This window comes from Notolepis coatsorum, assembly GCF_963971535.1.
Source record: "Notolepis coatsorum genome assembly, contig: SCAFFOLD_380, whole genome shotgun sequence".
NCBI lineage: Eukaryota > Metazoa > Chordata > Actinopteri > Aulopiformes > Paralepididae > Notolepis > Notolepis coatsorum.
In genome coordinates this window covers 99,899-121,502 of record NW_028173899.1, presented here as the reverse complement: position 1 = coordinate 121,502, position 21,604 = coordinate 99,899, and the positions used below count along the sequence as shown (strand labels likewise).

Below are 21,604 nucleotides of genomic sequence, written 5' to 3'. Positions count from 1 at the left end.
GTTCTCTACAGTCTGTGTTCTGTCAGGTTCTCTACAGTCTGTGTGTTCTGTCAGGTTCTCTACAGTCTGTGTGTTCTGTCAGGTTCTCTACAGTCTGTGTGTTCTGTCAGGTTCTCTACAGACTGTGTGTTCTGTCAGGTTCTCTACAGTCTGTGTGTTCTGTCAGGTTCCCTACAGTCTGTGTGTTCTGTCAGGTTCTCTACAGTCTGTGTTCTGTCAGGTTCTCTACAGTCTGTGTGTTCTGTCAGGTTCTCTACAGTCTGTGTGTTCTGTCAGGTTCTCTACAGTCTGTGTGTTCTGTCAGGTTCTCTACAGTCTGTGTGTTCTGTCAGGTTCTCTACAGTATGTGTTCTGTCAGGTTCTCTACAGTCTGTGTGTTCTGTCAGGTTCTCTACAGTCTGTGTGTTCTGTCAGGTTCTCTACAGTCTGTGTGTTCTGTCAGGTTCTCTACAGTCTGTGTTCTGTCAGGTTCTCTACAGTCTGTGTGTTCTGTCAGGTTCTCTACAGTCTGTGTGTTCTGTCAGGTTCTCTACAGTCTGTGTGTTCTGTCAGGTTCTGTACAGTCTGTGTTCTGTCAGGTTCTCTACAGTCTGTGTGTTCTGTCAGGTTCTCTACAGTCTGTGTGTTCTGTCAGGTTCTCTACAGTCTGTGTGTTCTGTCAGGTTCTCTACAGTCTGTGTGTTCTGTCAGGTTCTCTACAGTCTGTGTGTTCTGTCAGGTTCTCTACAGTCTGTGTTCTGTCAGGTTCTCTACAGTCTGTGTGTTCTGTCAGGTTCTCTACAGTCTGTGTGTTCTGTCAGGTTCTCTACAGTCTGTGTGTTCTGTCAGGTTCTCTACAGTCTGTGTGTTCTGTCAGGTTCTCTACAGTCTGTGTTCTGTCAGGTTCTCTACAGTCTGTGTGTTCTGTCAGGTTCTCTACAGTCTGTGTGTTCTGTCAGGTTCTCTACAGTCTATGTGTTCTGTCAGGTTCTCTACAGTCTGTGTGTTCTGTCAGGTTCTCTACAGTCTGTGTGTTCTGTCAGGTTCCCTACAGTCTGTGTGTTCTGTCAGGTTCTCTACAGTCTGTGTGTTCTGTCAGGTTCTCTACAGTCTATGTGTTCTGTCAGGTTCTCTACAGTCTGTGTGTTCTGTCAGGTTCCCTACAGTCTGTGTTCTGTCAGGTTCTCTACAGTCTGTGTGTTCTGTCAGGTTCTCTACAGTCTATGTGTTCTGTCAGGTTCTCTACAGTCTATGTGTTCTGTCAGGTTCTCTACAGTCTGTGTTCTGTCAGGTTCTCTACAGTCTGTGTTCTGTCAGGTTCTCTACAGTCTGTGTGTTCTGTCAGGTTCTGTACAGTCTGTGTGTTCTGTCAGGTTCTCTACAGTCTGTGTTCTGTCAGGTTCTCTACAGTCTGTGTGTTCTGTCAGGTTCTCTACAGTCTGTGTGTTCTGTCAGGTTCTCTACAGTCTGTGTGTTCTGTCAGGTTCTCTACAGTCTGTGTGTTCTGTCAGGTTCTCTACAGTCTGTGTGTTCTGTCAGGTTCCCTACAGTCTGTGTTCTGTCAGGTTCTCTACAGTCTGTGTGTTCTGTCAGGTTCTCTACAGTCTGTGTGTTCTGTCAGGTTCTCTACAGTCTGTGTGTTCTGTCAGGTTCTCTACAGACTGTGTGTTCTGTCAGGTTCTCTACAGTCTGTGTGTTCTGTCAGGTTCTCTACAGTCTGTGTGTTCTGTCAGGTTCTCTACAGTCTGTGTGTTCTGTCAGGTTCTCTACAGTCTGTGTGTTCTGTCAGGTTCTCTACAGTCTGTGTTCTGTCAGGTTCTCTACAGTCTGTGTGTTCTGTCAGGTTCTCTACAGTCTGTGTTCTGTCAGGTTCTGTACAGTCTGTGTTCTGTCAGGTTCTCTACAGTCTGTGTTCTGTCAGGTTCTCTACAGTCTGTGTTCTGTCAGGTTCCCTAGAGTCTGTGTGTTCTGTCAGGTTCTCTACAGTTTGTGTGTTCTGTCAGGTTCTCTACAGTCTGTGTGTTCTGTCAGGTTCTCTACAGTCTGTGTGTTCTGTCAGGTTCTCTACAGTCTGTGTGTTCTGTCAGGTTCTCTACAGTCTGTGTGTTCTGTCAGGTTCTCTACAGTCTGTGTGTTCTGTCAGGTTCTCTACAGTCTGTGTTCTGTCAGGTTCTCTACAGTCTGTGTGTTCTGTCAGGTTCTCTACAGTCTGTGTGTTCTGTCAGGTTCTCTACAGTCTGTGTGTTCTGTCAGGTTCTCTACAGTCTGTGTGTTCTGTCAGGTTCTCTACAGTCTGTGTGTTCTGTCAGGTTCTCTACAGTCTGTGTTCTGTCAGGTTCTCTACAGACTGTGTGTTCTGTCAGGTTCTCTACAGTCTGTGTGTTCTGTCAGGTTCTCTACAGTCTGTGTGTTCTGTCAGGTTCTCTACAGTCTGTGTGTTCTGTCAGGTTCTCTACAGTCTGTGTGTTCTGTCAGGTTCCCTACAGTCTGTGTGTTCTGTCACGTTCTCTACAGTCTGTGTGTTCTGTCAGGTTCTCTACAGTCTGTGTGTTCTGTCAGGTTCTCTACAGTCTGTGTGTTCTGTCAGGTTCTCTACAGTCTGTGTGTTCTGTCAGGTTCTCTACAGTCTGTGTGTTCTGTCAGGTTCTCTACAGTCTGTGTTCTGTCAGGTTCTCTACAGTCTGTGTTCTGTCAGGTTCTCTACAGTCTGTGTGTTCTGTCAGGTTCTCTACAGTCTGTGTGTTCTGTCAGGTTCTCTACAGTCTGTGTGTTCTGTCAGGTTCTCTACAGTCTGTGTGTTCTGTCACGTTCCCTACAGTCTGTGTTCTGTCACGTTCTCTACAGTCTGTGTGTTCTGTCAGGTTCTCTACAGTCTGTGTGTTCTGTCAGGTTCTCTACAGTCTGTGTGTTCTGTCAGGTTCTCTACAGTCTGTGTTCTGTCAGGTTCTCTACAGTCTGTGTGTTCTGTCACGTTCTCTACAGTCTGTGTGTTCTGTCAGGTTCTCTACAGTCTGTGTTCTGTCAGGTTCTCTACAGTCTGTGTGTTCTGTCAGGTTCTCTACAGTCTGTGTGTTCTGTCACGTTCTCTACAGTCTGTGTGTTCTGTCAGGTTCTCTACAGTCTGTGTGTTCTGTCAGGTTCTCTACAGTCTGTGTGTTCTGTCAGGTTCTCTACAGTCTGTGTGTTCTGTCAGGTTCTCTACAGTCTGTGTGTTCTGTCAGGTTCCCTACAGTCTGTGTGTTCTGTCACGTTCTCTACAGTCTGTGTGTTCTGTCAGGTTCTCTACAGTCTGTGTGTTCTGTCAGGTTCTCTACAGTCTGTGTGTTCTGTCAGGTTCTCTACAGTCTGTGTGTTCTGTCAGGTTCTCTACAGTCTGTGTGTTCTGTCAGGTTCTCTACAGTCTGTGTTCTGTCAGGTTCTCTACAGTCTGTGTTCTGTCAGGTTCTCTACAGTCTGTGTGTTCTGTCAGGTTCTCTACAGTCTGTGTGTTCTGTCAGGTTCTCTACAGTCTGTGTGTTCTGTCAGGTTCTCTACAGTCTGTGTGTTCTGTCAGGTTCTCTACAGTCTGTGTGTTCTGTCAGGTTCTCTACAGTCTGTGTGTTCTGTCACGTTCCCTACAGTCTGTGTGTTCTGTCACGTTCTCTACAGTCTGTGTGTTCTGTCAGGTTCTCTACAGTCTGTGTGTTCTGTCAGGTTCTCTACAGTCTGTGTGTTCTGTCAGGTTCTCTACAGTCTGTGTGTTCTGTCAGGTTCTCTACAGTCTGTGTGTTCTGTCAGGTTCCCTACAGTCTGTGTTCTGTCACGTTCTCTACAGTCTGTGTGTTCTGTCAGGTTCCCTACAGTCTGTGTTCTGTCACGTTCTCTACAGTCTGTGTGTTCTGTCACGTTCCCTACAGTCTGTGTGTTCTGTCATGTTCTCTACAGTCTGTGTGTTCTGTCACGTTCCCGGGGGACATGAACACAACCTGGAAATGTGTTTTTTCCACACATTGGAAATATTTTGGAAAATAATAGATTGCCCAAATTTCTTTTTACGTAATGCGTTTTCAGCCGGTTAAGTGCTTTAAATGTCGGGCTTGGCTGCTGGTAGATCTATTTACTTATGGAGGAAATATATAAAAAACCCAAATAACACATTTCCTTACTATATATATATAACTATATATAAGTCCCACTGTGTTTGTTTTAGTTCACCAAATATAAACCTGGGACATTCAAATAAGATATTCAGAAATAGAAAAAGGTGAAGGAGAGGAGCGATAGAGGAGAAAATAATAGAGGAGAGATAGAGGGAAAAACTAAGAGGAGAGATAGAGGGGCAAAGAAGAGAGGAGAGATATAGAGGAGCAAAGAGAAGAGAGGAGAGATATAGAGGAGCAAAGAGAAGAGAGGAGAGATATAGAGGAGCAAAGAGGAGAGATATAGAGGAGCAAAGAGAAGAGAGGAGAGATATAGAGGAGCAAAGAGAAGAGAGGAGAGATATAGAGGAGCAAAGAGGAGAGATATAGAGGAGCAAAGAGAAGAGAGGAGAGATATAAGGGAGAAAATAGGAGAGAGGAGAGATATAGGGGAGCAAAGAGGAGAGAGGAGAGATATAAGGGAGCAAAGAGGAGAGATATAAGGGAGCAAAGAGGAGAGATATAGAGGAGCAAAGAGAAGAGAGGAGAGATACATGGGAGCAAAGAGAAGAGAGATATAGGGGAGCAAAGATAAGAGAGGAGAGATATAGGGGAGCAAAGATAAGAGAGGAGAGATATAGGGGAGCAAAGAGAAGAGAGATATAGAGGGGCAAAGAGAAGAGAGGAGAGATATAGGGGAGCAAAGAGAAGATAGATATAGAGGTGCAAAGAGAAGAGAGGAGAGATATAGAGGAGCAAAGAGAAGAGATATAGACGAGCAAAGAGGAGAGATATAGAGGAGCAAAGAGAAGAGATATAGGGGAGCAAAGAGAAGAGAGATATAGAGGGGCAAAGAGAAGAGAGGAGAGATATAGGGGAGCAAAGAGAAGAGATATAGAGGAGCAAAGATGAGAGATATAGAGGAGCAAAGAGGTGAGATATAGAGGAGCAAAGAGAAGAGAGGAGAGATATAGAGGAGAAGAGAGGATAGATATAGAGGAGCAAAGAGAAGAGATATAGAGGAGCAAAGAGAAGAGAGGAGAGATATAGGGGAGGAGAGAGGAGAGAGATATAGAGGAGCAAAGAGGAGAGATATAGAGGAGCAAATAGGAGAGATATAGAGGAGCAAATAGGAGAGATATAGAGGAGCAAAGAGGAGAGAGGGGAGATATAGAGGAGCAAAGAGGAGAGATATAGAGGAGAAAAGAGAGAAGAGATATAGAGGGGCAAAGAGGAGAGATATAGAGGAGCAAAGATAAGAGATATAGAGGTGCAAAGAGGAGATAGGGGAGATATAGAGGAGCAAAGAGGAGAGATATAGAGGAGCAAAGAGGAGAGATATAGAGGAGCAAATAGGAGAGATATAGAGGAGCAAATAGGAGATATATAGAGGAGAAAAGAGGAGAGATATAGAGGAGCAAATAGGAGAGATATAGAGGGGCAAAGAGAAGAGAGATATAGAGGAGAAAAGAGAGGAGAGATATAGAGGGGCAAAGAGAAGAGATATAGAGGGGCAAAGAGAAGAGATATAGAGGTGCAAAGAGGAGAGATATGGAGGGGCAAAGAGAAGAGAGATATAGAGGAGCAAAGAGAAGAGATATAGAGGAGAAAAGAGAGGAGAGATATAGAGGGGAAACGAAGAGGAGAGATATAGAGGAGCAAAGAGAAGAGATATAGAGGAGCAAAGAGAAGAGATATAGAGGGAAAAGGAGAGAGGAGAGAGAGAGAGGAGAAACTTTGAAACCTGGATACTGGCAGATATTGGTCATGCAAACGGTGCTATATGTAATGGAGCAGTCTTGGAATTGGATTAGTGAGAATGTAAGGACTGTGGAAATCATCTTCTTCCATTCATTTTAGCTCCGTCTCATCTCCTCCCACACCGGGTGTTGCTCCACGGCCTGTCTTTGGGAGGAGGAACAGGGAGGCTTTCTATAAATCGTTTTCTATAAATATTCCCTTTTCCTTCATGCCGGGCTGGATCAAGCCGGCTGAGACTCCCAAGAAGGGACTTCCCAGCCAGAGCTACTGGGGGGGCAGGGATGGAGAGAGAGCGAGAGAGAGAGAGAGAGAGAGAGAGAGCGAGAGAGAGAGAGAGAGACACACACACACAGGTTTGTGTGAGCCAGTGGGTGTTGCCTGGGCGTGGAGGCTGAAGGAGAAGAGAGGGGCAGGCCAGAACACAGTGGCCAGGGTTGGTGCTACGTGGTCGGCCTGGTTTTCCCCCATGTTGCCTTCCCTGTACGGCGTAATGAATGGCTTCCTCCTGGCCTGTGGCCGTGGCCCCGGCGTAAAGAGTATACTTACCCAGGCCCAGAATACACACCCCAGCCAGCCAGCCAGCCAGCCAGCCAGCCAGCCAGCCTGCCCGAGTCCTGGCCCCAGAAGATTCCAGCCACCATTCCACCTGCTACAATCAGACTCAGTAGCTCTCTGTCATACCTACTATTACATAAGGCAGAAAGGAAAGTGTGAGTGAAAGAAGGCTCTCAGACGTAATGCCTTTCCCCTTCTCTCTCTCTCTCTCTCTCTCCCGGGCCCAACACAACACAAACATGTATGGTGTTGAGAAAAGGGTTGATATTGTTTTGAATTTATTCCCTCCTTGGCGATTCTGTCATACCTGCTAGTGCATATTATGTGCTAACTTGTTCTTCTACCGTGTGTGTGTGTGTGTGTGTGTGTGTGTGTGCGCGTGTTTGCGTGTAGGTGCTCTTCCTGCTGCGATCCTACCAGACGGACTCGCACAGACCCCTGCCAGCAGGAAGTGACATCAGCAAGGCCCTATGCCAGCGCATGTGGATCGCCTCTAGGTAATTGGAGCTGCTTGTGCGCACACGCACACACGCACACACACACACACACACACACACACACACACACACACACACGCACACACGCACACACACACACACACACACACACACACACACACACACACACACACAGTGGGACCTAGATAAGCATCCACTCCTCTCCTCAGCCTCCCTCGGCAGAAGAATAGCTCCTTGTCCCACCGTCCGTCCCCTCCCCGCTCACCTCCGCTCCACGCCCCGCGCAGGCTTCCATTTCAAAGCTTACCGCCCGCTGTTTCGGCCCCCGGACCCCCCACCTGCCTACCTCCTGGCCCTCCCGCCCCAGTCCAAGGCCCCAGAGATGGGGCAGAGATTACCCCTGACAACCCCCTGCCTGGCGGAGGTAACTCCCAGCTCCTTGGCCTCCTTCGGCGAGACACACGGCAGATAAGGCGCGGGGTGGGGTGGGGGTTAGCACGCTAACCCTGGCTAGATCCGCTCGGCTTCACTGATGAGCCTTTATTAAGATGACCAGGTGAATTCCTGCTCGCCAGAGCGCGCGCCCCCCCCCCCCCCCCCCGGCGTCTTGTCTCGTTTGATCACACACCGCCTCGGAGTCGCCCACGTCTGAGGACACCGCCGGTCAGAGAATCTTTGTCTAGAAAAAGAGAAAGCGTCCTCTCTCCAAAACACCACTAATTTGAAGCGGAGCCACCTCTTCCAGAGGGACGGAATGCATTGTTCTGTCTGCTGTGCCTGTGAGTGAGTGAGTCAGTCGGCGCAGGGCTTTTGGCTTCTCGCGCTGTTTCTGCTCTGTGTCACTGTGGACTTTTCCTGGCTCCCCGGGTGAGTCCGCGCTATAAAGATGGCCGTCTGCGCTCGCATAGCTCAATGGAGTTGATCTTGGCCCGCGGCGGTTATAACGGGTCCACACCAGCCTATTAGAATGCTCTCCAGTGTATTGTTTGGATTGAGATCTGATGAGCTACAGTTCTTGAGGCCTGTTTTTATAATTTCACCGCACACACACACACACATACTGTACACACACACACACACACACACACACACACACACACACACACACACACACACACACACACACACATACACACACAATCACACACATACATAGTGTATTCCCACAGCCAGGTTGAATTGCGAGGGCTCATCCCTGAGCAAGTCTGTTCTCACTTAAACCACACACACGCACGCACACACACACACACCCTCCCTCCCTCCCCCAGGCCTCTTTTCATGCCCCATGTGCGTGTGTGTGTGTGTGTGTGCGTGCGTGTGCGTGCGTGTGTTAGTTATTAATATCTGAGTGATGAAAGTGTGACGTCAACCTCACACACTGTCTCCCTTGTTCTTACACACAGGCTTGTGGCCTTTCCCAGCGTTGTGCTCAACACGCTTGCGTGAACACACATATACACACATATACACACACACGCTCCCCGTGCCCACACACCGTGGTGTCTCTTATGCTCACAGATTATACAGGCAGACACACTCGCACTTACGCACATGTATATTTACACACACTGCTCTTTAATGATGTCACAGAACCGTGTTAGCGTACATACACAAACACACGTCGGCTGCAGTATAGCAGGGCCCGTTCCTACCGTGTGTGTGTGTGTATGAGTGAAATATTCACATGTGTTATCGTAAAGCCGCGGGCATTTCATGTGACTGTCCCAAATTGTAGAATGCGCCATCGACAAAAGTACACAGGCACACACACGGGCACACACACACACACACACACACACACACACACACACACACACACACACACACACACGCACACACACGGGCACACACACACACACACACACACACACACACACACACACACACACACACACACACACACACACACACACACACACAAAAGCACACATGTACACACGTCTTATTCAGCTGTGGGCCCATTCATGAGACTGAGGTTTGTTGTTTTCCTCTGGCATAGTGTTCACAGGATGAGCTGCGTAAGTAAAGATGGTAGTCTACTCTCCTGCTTTAATTACATCATATGTCTCATAGTACAAAGCACCAAATGTAAATGATCTGCTCATCATTGACAACAATGAATGAATGAATGAAGTTTATTTTTCGGTCTTGTTTACAGACGAATCAAACACAGCGGTGTTGACTTACAAAAGAAAAAGAAAAGAAAATCACAAATGTACATATTCAAGGCAAGCTCACACACAAAATCCAAAATCAACGACCGAAAAAGGAATGCTTATGTTTGCCTATCCCTTACAAATTCTTAAAAACTAAATATATTTTAAAATAAGAAAGAAAAACTTAAAATATGCTGCAAGATATAATTTTTTTGAAAGAAAAAAACAAATGTTTGATGTTTTACTCAAAACTGTACTCCTGAATTATTTTATCCTTTAAGGCTTTTTTTAAATCTCCCCTGAGAAGTACACAACTTCAACCTGTCACTAAGGCTATTCCATAATTTAACTCTCAAAATTGAAACACATCTAGCTTTTACATTAGTTCTTACCTTTTTACATGTTTTAAGAATACATAACCCTCTTAAATTATACTTTCCTTCTCTTGGTTGAAAGAGACATTGAATACAAACTGGTAGGCTTTTACTCTTAGCACGAAAAATTATTTCCAGGGTTTTTATGTACACCATATCTACACATTTTAATGTGCAGGACTTTATGAATAATGGATTTGTCTATTCAAGGTAACTAGCTTTGTTTTGCGACACCAAGTCCCTCATCTTCGAGAGGGAACAGCAACACATTCACTTCCTCTGGAAATGGAACTTGTTGGTTGTGAATCACACTATCGTGCTTTAATTACACTTGACTTTTTATTGAGAAAAGTGCTATTCTGAGCTACGGTCTGGTCTGCCGCTGTGGCAGTGCTAAAGTCACGCAAGAAAATAAAATGGGGAACATGCTTAAAGGGATATTTCACTTTAGTAGAACTTCAAAGTTCTGCAGTCTTACCTCTATCTAAAGTCATCTACAAGTAAGCTAGCGACCACTGCTGTCAACACCACCATTCCTCCCAGGTGTCCGGCTCCTCATTCACTTCCATACATTTTGAGGACCAAGTCTAAATATCACACTATAAACAAACTATACAGCAATATTATTCTGTGTAATATATTTTTCTGTGTCAAAGGTACTTGCTTTTTTAAAAAAATTGCTAAAGTTGCCATTTTCTAATGATCAGTAAAGGAACTATTTCTCGGCGCGGCGCCTCTGTGTTCTAAAATTATTTTGCGACAATGACCTCGTAGCTATACATTATCCCTTACTTATACCGTGGTGAATATTGTATAGCTAATTCCTGAAAACGGCGCTATGGAGCAATATGTGAATTTTTCTACAAGCGTTCGCGTTGTTCGCCTGGACACGCTACTATTTCCAATTGAAAGGTATATAATAGGTATTATGTTTCATCATGAATACATGAAAGGGGGGGGGGGTCGTTCTTTGATGCTTTGATCGTCAGCAACAGCATACGCTTTAGAGTATGTTACATATGATCGTTGCGATCGATGTGAAATCATGGTTGGATCAAAGTAGGATTGATGTCATATAGTCCTTACCTTTACTAGGAGGTATCCCAAAAAGAATATTCCAATTGTCTGATCGAGATTTCCAGTATTGGTGTCCATCGGGTCCCCGACATAATCCGGCACAACACATGCATCGAGCGGCCATGGACGTGTTTCAATGTGATCGGGTGAACCGCTAGACTTGCCTGAACCAAAATGCTGCGCCCGGAAGAAATTAGATGTAACACCCAGTGTGAAAAAAGGTTTCAAAGGGTGGGCGATACTGCCACCTAGCAGGATGTGGCCGGTATTCGCACTCTAGCGATCTCAGAATGATTTCCTATGGTAACACAGAGGTCCGTGACATTGCATAGAATAAAAAAATCGAATAAAAGAAAAAACTATGAAAACCCGACTATACTCTGGTATGGCGCTCAACCGCTGGCGAGATAACCCGACTATCATCGGGTCTGGCGCTGAATGAGTTAAGAAAACATTTATTTTTATTTCGGAAAAGTCCTATTTCCCAAAGCAGGGTCTTTTGGGGGGGGAAATAATCTCCCAGAACTTCTACTTAGACCCCTGGTCCCTGCGGTGCAAAAGCACTGAATTCCTGAAAAAGTCCATAGGTCCGGGGGTAAGACTGCTGGAACCTGACAACTTAAAAAAATATCCCTTTAAATTATTGATGCTCACTGCGCAGCAGAGAGACTTGGTTCACCTTTTCTTGACTTGAACTGAGCAGACCAGATTGCCACTGACCCAGGTTCAGATGCCCAGACAAACCAAACACTTGTTGGAAAAACTTTGAACAGACTGCTGGCAATAAGCCAGGTCAATATTAGCCAGACCCAAATCACAGGTCTGGAGACTTCCAACTTCTCTGATTTGTTGTTTCCTGGCTGCTGGACTCCAGCGGTGACATTTTGATTGGCTTTTGCATGATAACATTTTGATTGGCTGTGCATAAAGATCGACATTTTAGAGGCGACCATGTCTTCGAAGGTCAAGTTGAAGTATTTTATTTGTCACATGCACATTATACAACTACAATGGCAGTGAACTCTTCTGCCGGCCCCGAACGTGTTGTTGTTTCTAATCAGCACTGCGCCTAGACTCACGTTTATACAGTCCCTCCCGTACATTTAGATTTGCTTGAGGAGTTGCAGCTTTCCCCAACTCCCCACCCTGTTCTGTCAGAAGAATATGGAGAGAAAGTCAACAGGGTTTCCATGCTGGCATCCGAAAACCCCTGGTACAGGTTGGATTCATGTGAACAAAACCTACCAAATACACCTTTTATACTGCGTGATTTAACCACAGTATTATGACACAACACACTTTATATCTGAGGCTGTTTTACACTGTGTTTTCCACCATCAACACACTTCTTAAACCCTCTGACACAATCTCCTATTCCTTCACTGTCAGTAAATGCGTCTCCTATCTGTCACATCTCCAAACAAAAATTGACAAAATCCACACCCAACTAACAAATGCCTCCGCCAACACTGTCTCCCCTCCGGATTCAAACCCCCCTCCACCGCCCAACTCCCCTTTTACATCCTTCACTGAAATCACTGCATCGGACCTATCCTCCATTCTCTCTACAATGAAAACTTCAACCTGCATCCTGGACCCTATCCCCTCCATCCTAGTCAAGGCTTGTCTCCCTGCCCTTTCTCCCCTAATCACCTCCATCGTAAACTCCTCTCTGACCACTGGCCTATTTCCCCCCACCCTCAAAATTGCTTCTGTCACCCCCTTACTAAAACCCTGAAACTAGGGATGTTCGATATATTGGCTTTTTTACCTATACCGATATTGTCCAACTCTTAATTTTCGATCAACCGATACCGATATATGCAGGGTTTCCCCCCCCAAAAAACTGAATAATTTCAGGTAATTAACATTACATATGTCTTGTTGTGGAATTAACATAACATTATGCATGCTTTTGACAATAAATAAAATCAGAATTTGTTCTTACTTGCTTGCCTGGGTAAATAAAGGTTATAGAAATGTAAAAAAAAAAATAATAATAATAATAATAATAATAAAAAGAAATTGAAAACCGATACCGATATTTTCCGATATCACATTTTAATGCCAATATCGGCCGATAATATCGGTAGGCCGATAATATCGGACATCCCTACCTGAAACCCTTGATAATTTCCGCCCCATTTCCAACCTCCCCTTCCTCTCAAGAATCATTGAGCGAGCCATTGATTTTATCCAAATTCTTTTATTCTACTTTTTCTATCTGGTTTCACTGTTTTTAACTGCTGTCTGTTGTAGTCATTTATTTCTGATTTTGTTTTATTTTGTTTTTTATATTAAGCTGTAGTGTAAAGCACCCTGTGCATTCGTGCTGTGAAGGGTGCTATATAAATAAAGGTCATTTATTAATTCCAATTAAAATCCTACCTCGACAACAATAACCTTTATGATACCTTTCAATCCGTATCCCGCACTAGACACAGCACCGAAACTGTTCTTCTAAAGGTCACCAATGACATACTCCTCTCTGCCGACTCTGGTTCCCTCTCCATCCTCATCCTCCTAGACCTCAGTGCTGCTTTTGACACCATCAGTCACCCCATCCTCATCACTCGTCTCCAGTCCTCTGTTGGCATCTCCGGAATCCCCCTCACTATAGTTTGCACTATATAGTATTGTATATTATACAACGGCATGCAAATTTCTCGATTCTGATTGGCTGAAACAGTCATTTTACACGTGTTTATTCTTCACAATTCCACGCTGCTGGCCCAGGACCCGCCCACAACCGAATCATATCACATCACTCCGCCGGATCACAAGATGCCGGACAATAATTTAACAAATGGATATGATGATAACGACTAAACGACTAAATATCAAGCGATTCTGTCACAGCGAATGTCTTAGTCCTTTAAACAATGTTGGATGATGTAATTGATGGGTCTTGAATCATTGTGTAACAAAAGAAAAATCGCGGATTGATTGATTAATTTGCAATTTTTTTTTCAATTTCTTTTCCCTTCTCTCTGACTGCAGCCCTCACTCTCACACTGTCCGACGCTGGCTCAGTCTCCACCCACCCCAAGCACACACACACACACACACACACACACGCACACACACACACACACACACACTCACACACACGCACACACACACACACACTCCTGTCTGCAATGCGGGGGATAGTCAGACTGAGAGAGAGCTGGGTGCTGCGCTGTTCTAAGTGAGCATGGCCTATTGAGTTGATTGATTGATTGATTGCTAAAAATAGGGCGAAGAAAACTTTTTTTTCCTATAGGGCAAAGAAAACTTTTTAATTTGTTTTACCTACTTTCTATAGAAGCATCTAAGAATGAAGTTCTATAGAAAGTAGGTCTGCATCCCCTTAACAATTGTGTGTATTGAGCCGTACTGTATTGTACCCATTCTGCATCTGGTAATAAAATGTTCAATCAATCATTCCAATAATACACAGTTGGATGTGTTAGTTGGTTGGATGCACTTCCGAGCTGCTTCCACATGAGGCAACTTCTCTCAATCATTCCAATAATACACAGTTGGATGTGTTAGTTGGTTGGATGCACTTCCGAGCTGCTTCCACATGGAGGCAAATTGTCTTTTTTGTAGTTGTGGGAACTACTTTTTCTGGCGGATGGTTTTTTCAATAAATCTTCGATTAATGTGTGTTTATTGTATAGCAATAAGGTTGGATGAATCTGGCAGTTGTATAAAAGCTTTACACCACTTGCAGTCGTGATTTGTGAACAATAAACCATGCCTAGGGGGGTCTAACGACCACCCCTAGGCATGGTTTATTGTTCACAAACCACTCCTGCGCGTGATGTAATGCTTAATTAGTACACTGCATAGTATATTGTATATTATATGCAGGGGTGCAGTCGTAATATGGGCGGAGGCCAACGTGGTTGCCCAGCACTGCACCACTGATTATATGGTAACTCAGTTACGTCTATTCTGCATCGAACATTGTACATATGTCTATACTGAACATTGTGACCTCATTTTCTACTTCTAATTTACATGCTATACTATGTTATTTGATACTTATCTTGTCTAGCACAGTCTCTGGAGCGTAACAGTAAGAAGCATTTTGTATAAAAGTATTCTGTACTTCTGTATGACAACTATTAAAGAAACTTGAAACTTGAACTTGAACTCACCTTGCTCCAATCATACCTCTCATACAGGCATCAATTCATCTCCATCAACAATTGCAAATCCCCCACTGCCCCCATCACTCATGGTGTCCCCCAAGGCTCAGTACTTGGTCCCCTGCTCTTCATCCTCTACATCCTTCCACTTGGTCTGATTCTCCGCCAACATGGCCTCCGCTTCCATTGTTATGCAGACGACACTCAGCTCTACCTCTCCACCAAGACTATCACTCCAGCCACTCTCTCCACCCTCACCACCTGCCTCACAGATATCAAAACATGGATGCAAAATAACTTTCTCAAACTAAACTGCAATAAATCAGAAATCATCATTATCGGTCCAAAATCCCTCACCAGCCACACCCAGGATTTCTCCCTAAATATTGATGGTTCCATTGTCACCCCCTCCACTCACGTCCGTAACCTTGGCATCATCCTGGACTCCACCCTTTCTTTCCTCCCCCATGTGAACCACATAACCAAAACGGCCTTCTACCACCTCCGGAACATTGCTCGTCTCCGCCCCTCCCTATCACTCTCCGCTGCTGAAACACTGGTTCATGCATTCATTTCATCAAGACTGGATTACTGTAACAGCATCCTCTACGGCTCACCAAACACTATTCTCAATAAACTCCAATATGTCCAAAACTCTGCTGCCCGCATGCTCACCTCCACACGTCGCTCTGATCACATCACCCCTGTTCTCCACAACCTCCATTGGCTTCCGATCAAATACAGGATACAATTTAAAATACTTCTCATCACATTTAAAGCCCTCAACAACCTTGCCCCTCCCTACCTGTCCGACCTCCACACGCCCACCCGTCGCCTTAGGTCTGCTGATGCCAACCTCCTAACACCTCCCACGACCAAGCTCCGGACCTGAGGTGACAGGGCCTTTGCTGCTGCTGCCCCCTCCCTCTGGAATGCCCTCCCTAGCCATATCCGTGATGCAAACACCCTGACATCTTTTAAATCAGTCCTCAAAACCCACCTTTTCAATCTTGCTTTTGACCTCTAATTCTGTCAGTTTTATTTTATTTTGTCATGTATTATTTTTGTTCTGTTTTTGTTTTGCCATAGTTTTGTCTCTTCTACCCATGTAAAGCGTCTTTGAGCACCTGGAAAAGCGCTATATAAAATAGATGTATTATTACACAGCATGGGGTGTCTCTTACTGTGTGATGCGTCTATTAACACATTGACCGCCAAAAACGGCTTACGACGTGTTTGCTGGCCATGCTAATTCTGCCAGACCACGCTGTACGACGTTATTGAGATCATATTTAATTTTTTAGCCATGGCATTCATAATTCCGCCACCCAGCCTCTGGTGATACAGTGGGACCATGCACAACAGTGCAACGCCTCAATACCGCCGCCTGGTGGATGATCGGGCGAGTTACAACCGGAAGTGGATCTGGTGATCTCGGTGCATCTGGGAAATCCGTCCGGCAGTCACATACCCCCCCCCCCTTTCATCCGTGCATGATGAATCATAACGTATACGATCATGTACAGTTGATTTTTTTAATATAGCGTGTATCGGCAATAAACCGCAGTTGATAATCTATATATGTGTTTATGCCTATAACTCACGTTCTATGAATTACTGCAGAAAACGATAAAAACACTTATATTCTAGAAGGTATTTTTGGAAGAATCTATGAATGAAAAAGTATAACGTTCCTACATCCTGAACGATAGATAATCGATGTTGAATGGGCCATAGTAATGTCAATTTAGCAATACAATTTAAAAAGTTATAGCCCTGCAAAGAAGGTGAACATCTCCATAGGCTTAGACTGGTGGCAGTGATCCTACATTGATGGATAGAAGCGTGGCAGGGAATGTGTTAACAGAATGGCTGTTGACGTGAAACTGTTTCATGCTGCACACCAAATTTACCTATTGAGGACGTAAATCTAAGCACCGGGAACCGCTTAATGGAAAATGTGTAATGTGGCATAAGATAAGCACATGTCTAAGGCAGATCTTCATCTGTCTTTTGCCCCGTTTGGACCCAAACTGCCCTGAATGCTTAGTTCCAGGAGCTACATTTCGAGGAATTAAAAGGTTTGTTCGTCCCATTGTTGTCTGCGTTTCCACTGCGGTCTAAAGATCCATCTCGAAAGTCATGGAAAAAATAGTCTACGAACAGGTCGAAAAGTACCTAGCGGAAAAAAATCTAATCTACGAATTCCAATCTGGCTTCAGAACATCCCACTCCACTGACACATGCCTTCTCTATTTGAATGACCACATCAAACAAGAGGTGGACGCAGGCAAATACTGCGGCATGGTCATGCTGGACCTACAAAAGGCCTTTGACACGGTCAATCACTCCATTCTGATTGACAAGCTAAAAGCAATTGGTTTTGATAGTCTATCAGTGAGCTGGATGCAATCCTACCTTGAGGGGAGGGAACAGATGGTGGAGGTAAACGGTACCCTATCCCCCCCCCTCACAGTGAGCTGTGGTGTTCCACAAGGAAGCATACTAGGACCGCTACTGTTCCTAATTTATGCAAATGACATGTCGTCAGCTTGTGACTGCAACTTGTTCCTGTTTGCGGACGACTCAGCCCTGCTGGTCTCTGACAAGAACAAGTTACAGGTTGAAAAAACCCTCAGCTCGGAACTAGGCAGAATCTGCATATGGCTCGCTGATAACAAACTATCATTACACATGGGCAAAACAGAGTCCATTCTCTTCGGTTCAAATAACAAACTCAGCAAGACCGACGGCTTCTCAGTTACAGTGGGTGACAATATTGTCACAAGGAAAGATGAAATTACCTACCTGGGGTCCATCCTAGAGGCTAATCTCTCCTGTGACAAAATGGCATCCAATGTAATAAAAAAAGTCAACCAACGAACTCGATTCTTGTACCGGATCTCCTCTCTGGTAAACAAGAACACCCTGAAGACTCTGGCAGGAGCACTCATTCAGGGGTACTACGACTATGCTTGCACCTCATGGTACCAAAGCACCTCAAAGGCGCTAAAAACAAAATTACAAACATCTCAAAACAAACTGGTCAGACTACTGCTTGACCTTACTCCTAGAACCCACCTCACCCCTGCCCACTTCGACAACCTAGGATGGCTTAGAGTAGACGACAGAGTACAACAACTTGCAATGGGCCTGGTCTACAAGATACACTACACGACCAAGGTACCCATGTACATGTCAAAATACTTCCCAAAGGTCAGTGAATACCACGATCACAACACCAGAGGGAGCTCCACAAATCATGTCAAACCCAGATTCGGCTCAAATAAGGGACTAAACACGTTTCGCAATTATGCCACATCAATGTGGAACGCCCTACCCAAAGCTGTAAAGGAATGTGGATCACTACCCACTTTCAAAACCTCTCTCAAGGGACACCTACGGGAGACTGCAATTCAACACTGGCCCCTGTAAATATCCTAACCCAATCATTCCAACCCCCTCCAATGTACAGTCACTTACCTAGTATGGTTTTGTCAATAGTTCAATGTACAATTGTGTTTGTTTGTACAGTGTCTCCTCCCCCCCCCCCTCAATGTACAGTGTTACTTGTTTATACAGTGTGCCCCCCGCCCCCCCCCCCCCCCCCCAACCACCTCCAATGTAAATTACCCAGTATGGTTGTCAATATCCCAATGTACCCAACCCCCCCCACCCAACCTCCAATGTACAGTTTCTACGTCAAATGTATATACTCCCTTTTCTTGACTCCTTCTGTATCACAAACAGTACTGTATTTGCAAATCTGGTATGTCATAAATGTATAGATGTAGCAGTACTGACTATCTGTATGTCATGTATGTCATATATGTCTATATGAATTGAAAATGGGGGACCCTGATGGAAACAAGACAAACGTCTTTCTCAGGTCTGCATCCCCTTAACAATTGTATGTATTGAGCCGTGCTGTATTGTACCCATTCTGCAATCTGTTAAATAAAGTTTTCATTCATTCATTCATTCATCCGTGAAGATAGTCTACTGACGTATGAAAAAGGTCTCCAGTGTCTCAATATACTAGAACATGAAGGGCAATTTTCTCTCATCAGATCTTTGTGATCACGGGTAAATGAACCAATCAATGTTCCCTGCATACTTTTTTTGCCATATATTGGTTTTCGCATTGAACAGGAACTTGCAACAGACCACACAGTGCGCTGGCCGCTCACACAAGGCCAGATGACTCGTAGTATTTCCAAGAAATATTCATCAACATCCTTCTCTAAGAATTGGGGAACAAGACGCATGTGCTTGGCAACATCAAACCTATCTTCATGTTGTTCTGGGCGCCCTACCCACCCAATTCTTCTCATTTCAAGCTCATGCTCGCGTTCACATGCACGCTCAGCCTGCTCACCAGCCTCCTGAGCGCGCACACGAGCCGCACGCTCAGCCTGCTCAGTCTCCTGAGCGCGCACACGAGCCGCACACTCAGCCTGCTCAGTCTCCTGAGCGCGCACACGCTCAGCCTCACGAACCTCATGCTCTCGCTCTAATTTCCTATTTTCAAACTCTAGCTCAAACCTTCTGAGCTCCAGCTGATTAGAAGAAACAAGTTCACCTGCGACCTCCTCCTTGTCTGGAAGATCACGAGCAGAAGACTCAAGAACCTCTTTTTTAATTAAAGCCTCAATCAGCTCTAGTTTCTGCTGCTGCTTCCTTGTACTTGGGATAATTTTTATCCCATAGTCACCCACTATTACCAATAAGTCCTCTTTAGTGCATAAACTTAACTTGGCAACCATTGGTTTGGCTACAAAATCCTCCAAGTTAAGAGGCATTATTGTCCTAGTGTAGTTGCACAAATCAGACAATAAGGAAAGAGAAAAAATAAACAAATTATGATAAACGTACCCAACATGGGACAAAAATAAAATATATATAACAATGGGCTTCACCATAACCGTCTGCACAGCCTGCTTTTAACAACTCTGGCCACCGTTTCACTACTGTAATGTTTAGGGTCCTTAGTTGAACACCCACTCAACATTACTCACTATACAATTACAATTGCACAGTCACTAACATTCTTAAGCATCCACATTTCAAAATACTCGCAAAGATCAACAAATACTGTGTGTTTCACTACAAACCTATCCCTTTAATGTTTCCATCCCTCACTATGTACCCCATATATAACTACCACTGACACACACCGGCCTAGGAGATGGCTCCTGACAGGGTCTCATAACACCCCGACCAGCATCTGGTGTGCCTACCAGGCGAAGGAAGGGTCTACGCAAAAATAGCCCAGCTGCCCTAGCTGGCTGGAAACACTCCGTATTGGAGATCACCTTTTAACAAGAAGGGTCTAAAACATGGGCTGCACACACAAACTGTCAACCGTATTTAAAAATGTGGATTGCGCTCTGTTTAAGCTCTTCCACCCGTGCGGTCCATCGGTGGACCGCAAATGACATGTCATAAATCAATCTGTCTAGACTGTCTGACAAAACTATTGTTTTATTTTTCAAATGTATTCAAGTATAAACATCATAATGTCACAACAGCAGTTATAATGTATATTATCATCAATACGTTAGTTTACCAATAGGTTAAAGTGTTATTAGATAGGTTTTCGTTTTCGTTTTTCTATTGTTTTGGTCGCGAAAGTCGACCATTTTGGAAGAATTTAACATCGGGAATTGTATTATTTGTACGCCATATTGAAGAGGACACCGAGAGCTTTTGATGAGCGTTGGAATTTTTCCGAACGACACTTCCCAAAGGCCTCTATGGGGCTTCAAGCAAATTACTTCTGTATGAATCTTTTTAATATCTCTTATTACTCGGGATAATAAACCACAGAACTTAACGTTATTGGCATAAATACAGTAGATTTCATTATCTGTTCTTATGCACGCCTCGTGACACTAAATCCAAATTGAATTCTGGCATTTGAAATATAAGATTTGGCACAATCCATAAATGTGCGAATTGGCTATAATAAGGTAATTTATAAGCCTGCTATTCTATATTCTATAATAATATTTCAAATTGCATTGGTCCGGATGGAAGAATTCAGTACTGTATCTACAAAACCTTCTGTTTAATCATCTTCCCTTTATTCATTTCCTTAGATTTTTTGTACACATTATCTCAAGAAGGTACTGAATGAGATCAGTGGCAGTTTTCCATGTCTGGTCATTTTTAGCATGGTGTTATTCACTGTCAAAGATGCAAAGAACATTACATTACCATTGACTACTATCAAGTGCTCGTTGTCTTGTCAATGAAACATAATATGAAACGGTAGCCAAAGTAACAAAAAGATGTTTAATTATAATTACCATGGTTTTAAAGGTGAGGGGATAACATCAAAATAATAGGAAACAATGGACAGGACTGTACAGACAGGATCAGCCACCACACACAGGGGAGAACAGAACACATTATGCACAAGGGGATGATGAGACAAGAAACACCTGGGCTGATTACAAATTGATACACCTGGGAGGGAAACGACAAAGAACTACAAGACCAGGACAGGGGACTACAACCAGACATCACACATCACACTGGGGAACACCTGATCAGGGTACAAACACACCCACACGTAACAGTGGCTTTGTAGATTGTTTGGAGTGCAAGTCATTCTCTCTGCGCCCGAGTTGGGTTACAAACTCTGTCATCATCGCCAATGCGGTTGTTGTTGAATTATTGGCTCTTTTCATCTTGAGGAATAGGCTTGAATTAGATTTTCAAATATTATCATTTTGATATGAAATGTAAGTGAGGCCAGGTTTACACCTTGGCTCACCTGTTCCATTTAAAAATATTTCACCTATAACCGTGTTGTTGTAATTAACTCATTAATTGCCAAACCCGAGATAAGTCGGGTTAACTCGACATGCGTTGGCTGCCAGACCCGAGATATCTCGGGTTTTGGTCGTTTATTCTTTTATTCTATATTTGTATTCATTATTCATCCAGAGACCTTGGTGTTACCATAGGGAATGAGTCTGA

The 21,604-nt window shown here is 44.3% G+C and overlaps 1 protein-coding gene across 1 annotated transcript in view; it reads left to right on the top strand.

The window, feature by feature from the left end:
• LOC311247672 (tRNA (32-2'-O)-methyltransferase regulator THADA-like) overlaps nucleotides 1-21,604 on the top strand; it is a gene marked incomplete at its 5' end in the record, with an annotated part of 165,195 nt that overhangs the window by 62,182 nt on the left and 81,409 nt on the right. The window contains one exon of the mRNA XM_084338686.1: nucleotides 6,807-6,910. Within this exon, the coding sequence (XP_084194812.1) occupies nucleotides 6,807-6,910 (104 nt within the window). The remainder of the gene's footprint in view (nucleotides 1-6,806; nucleotides 6,911-21,604) is intronic.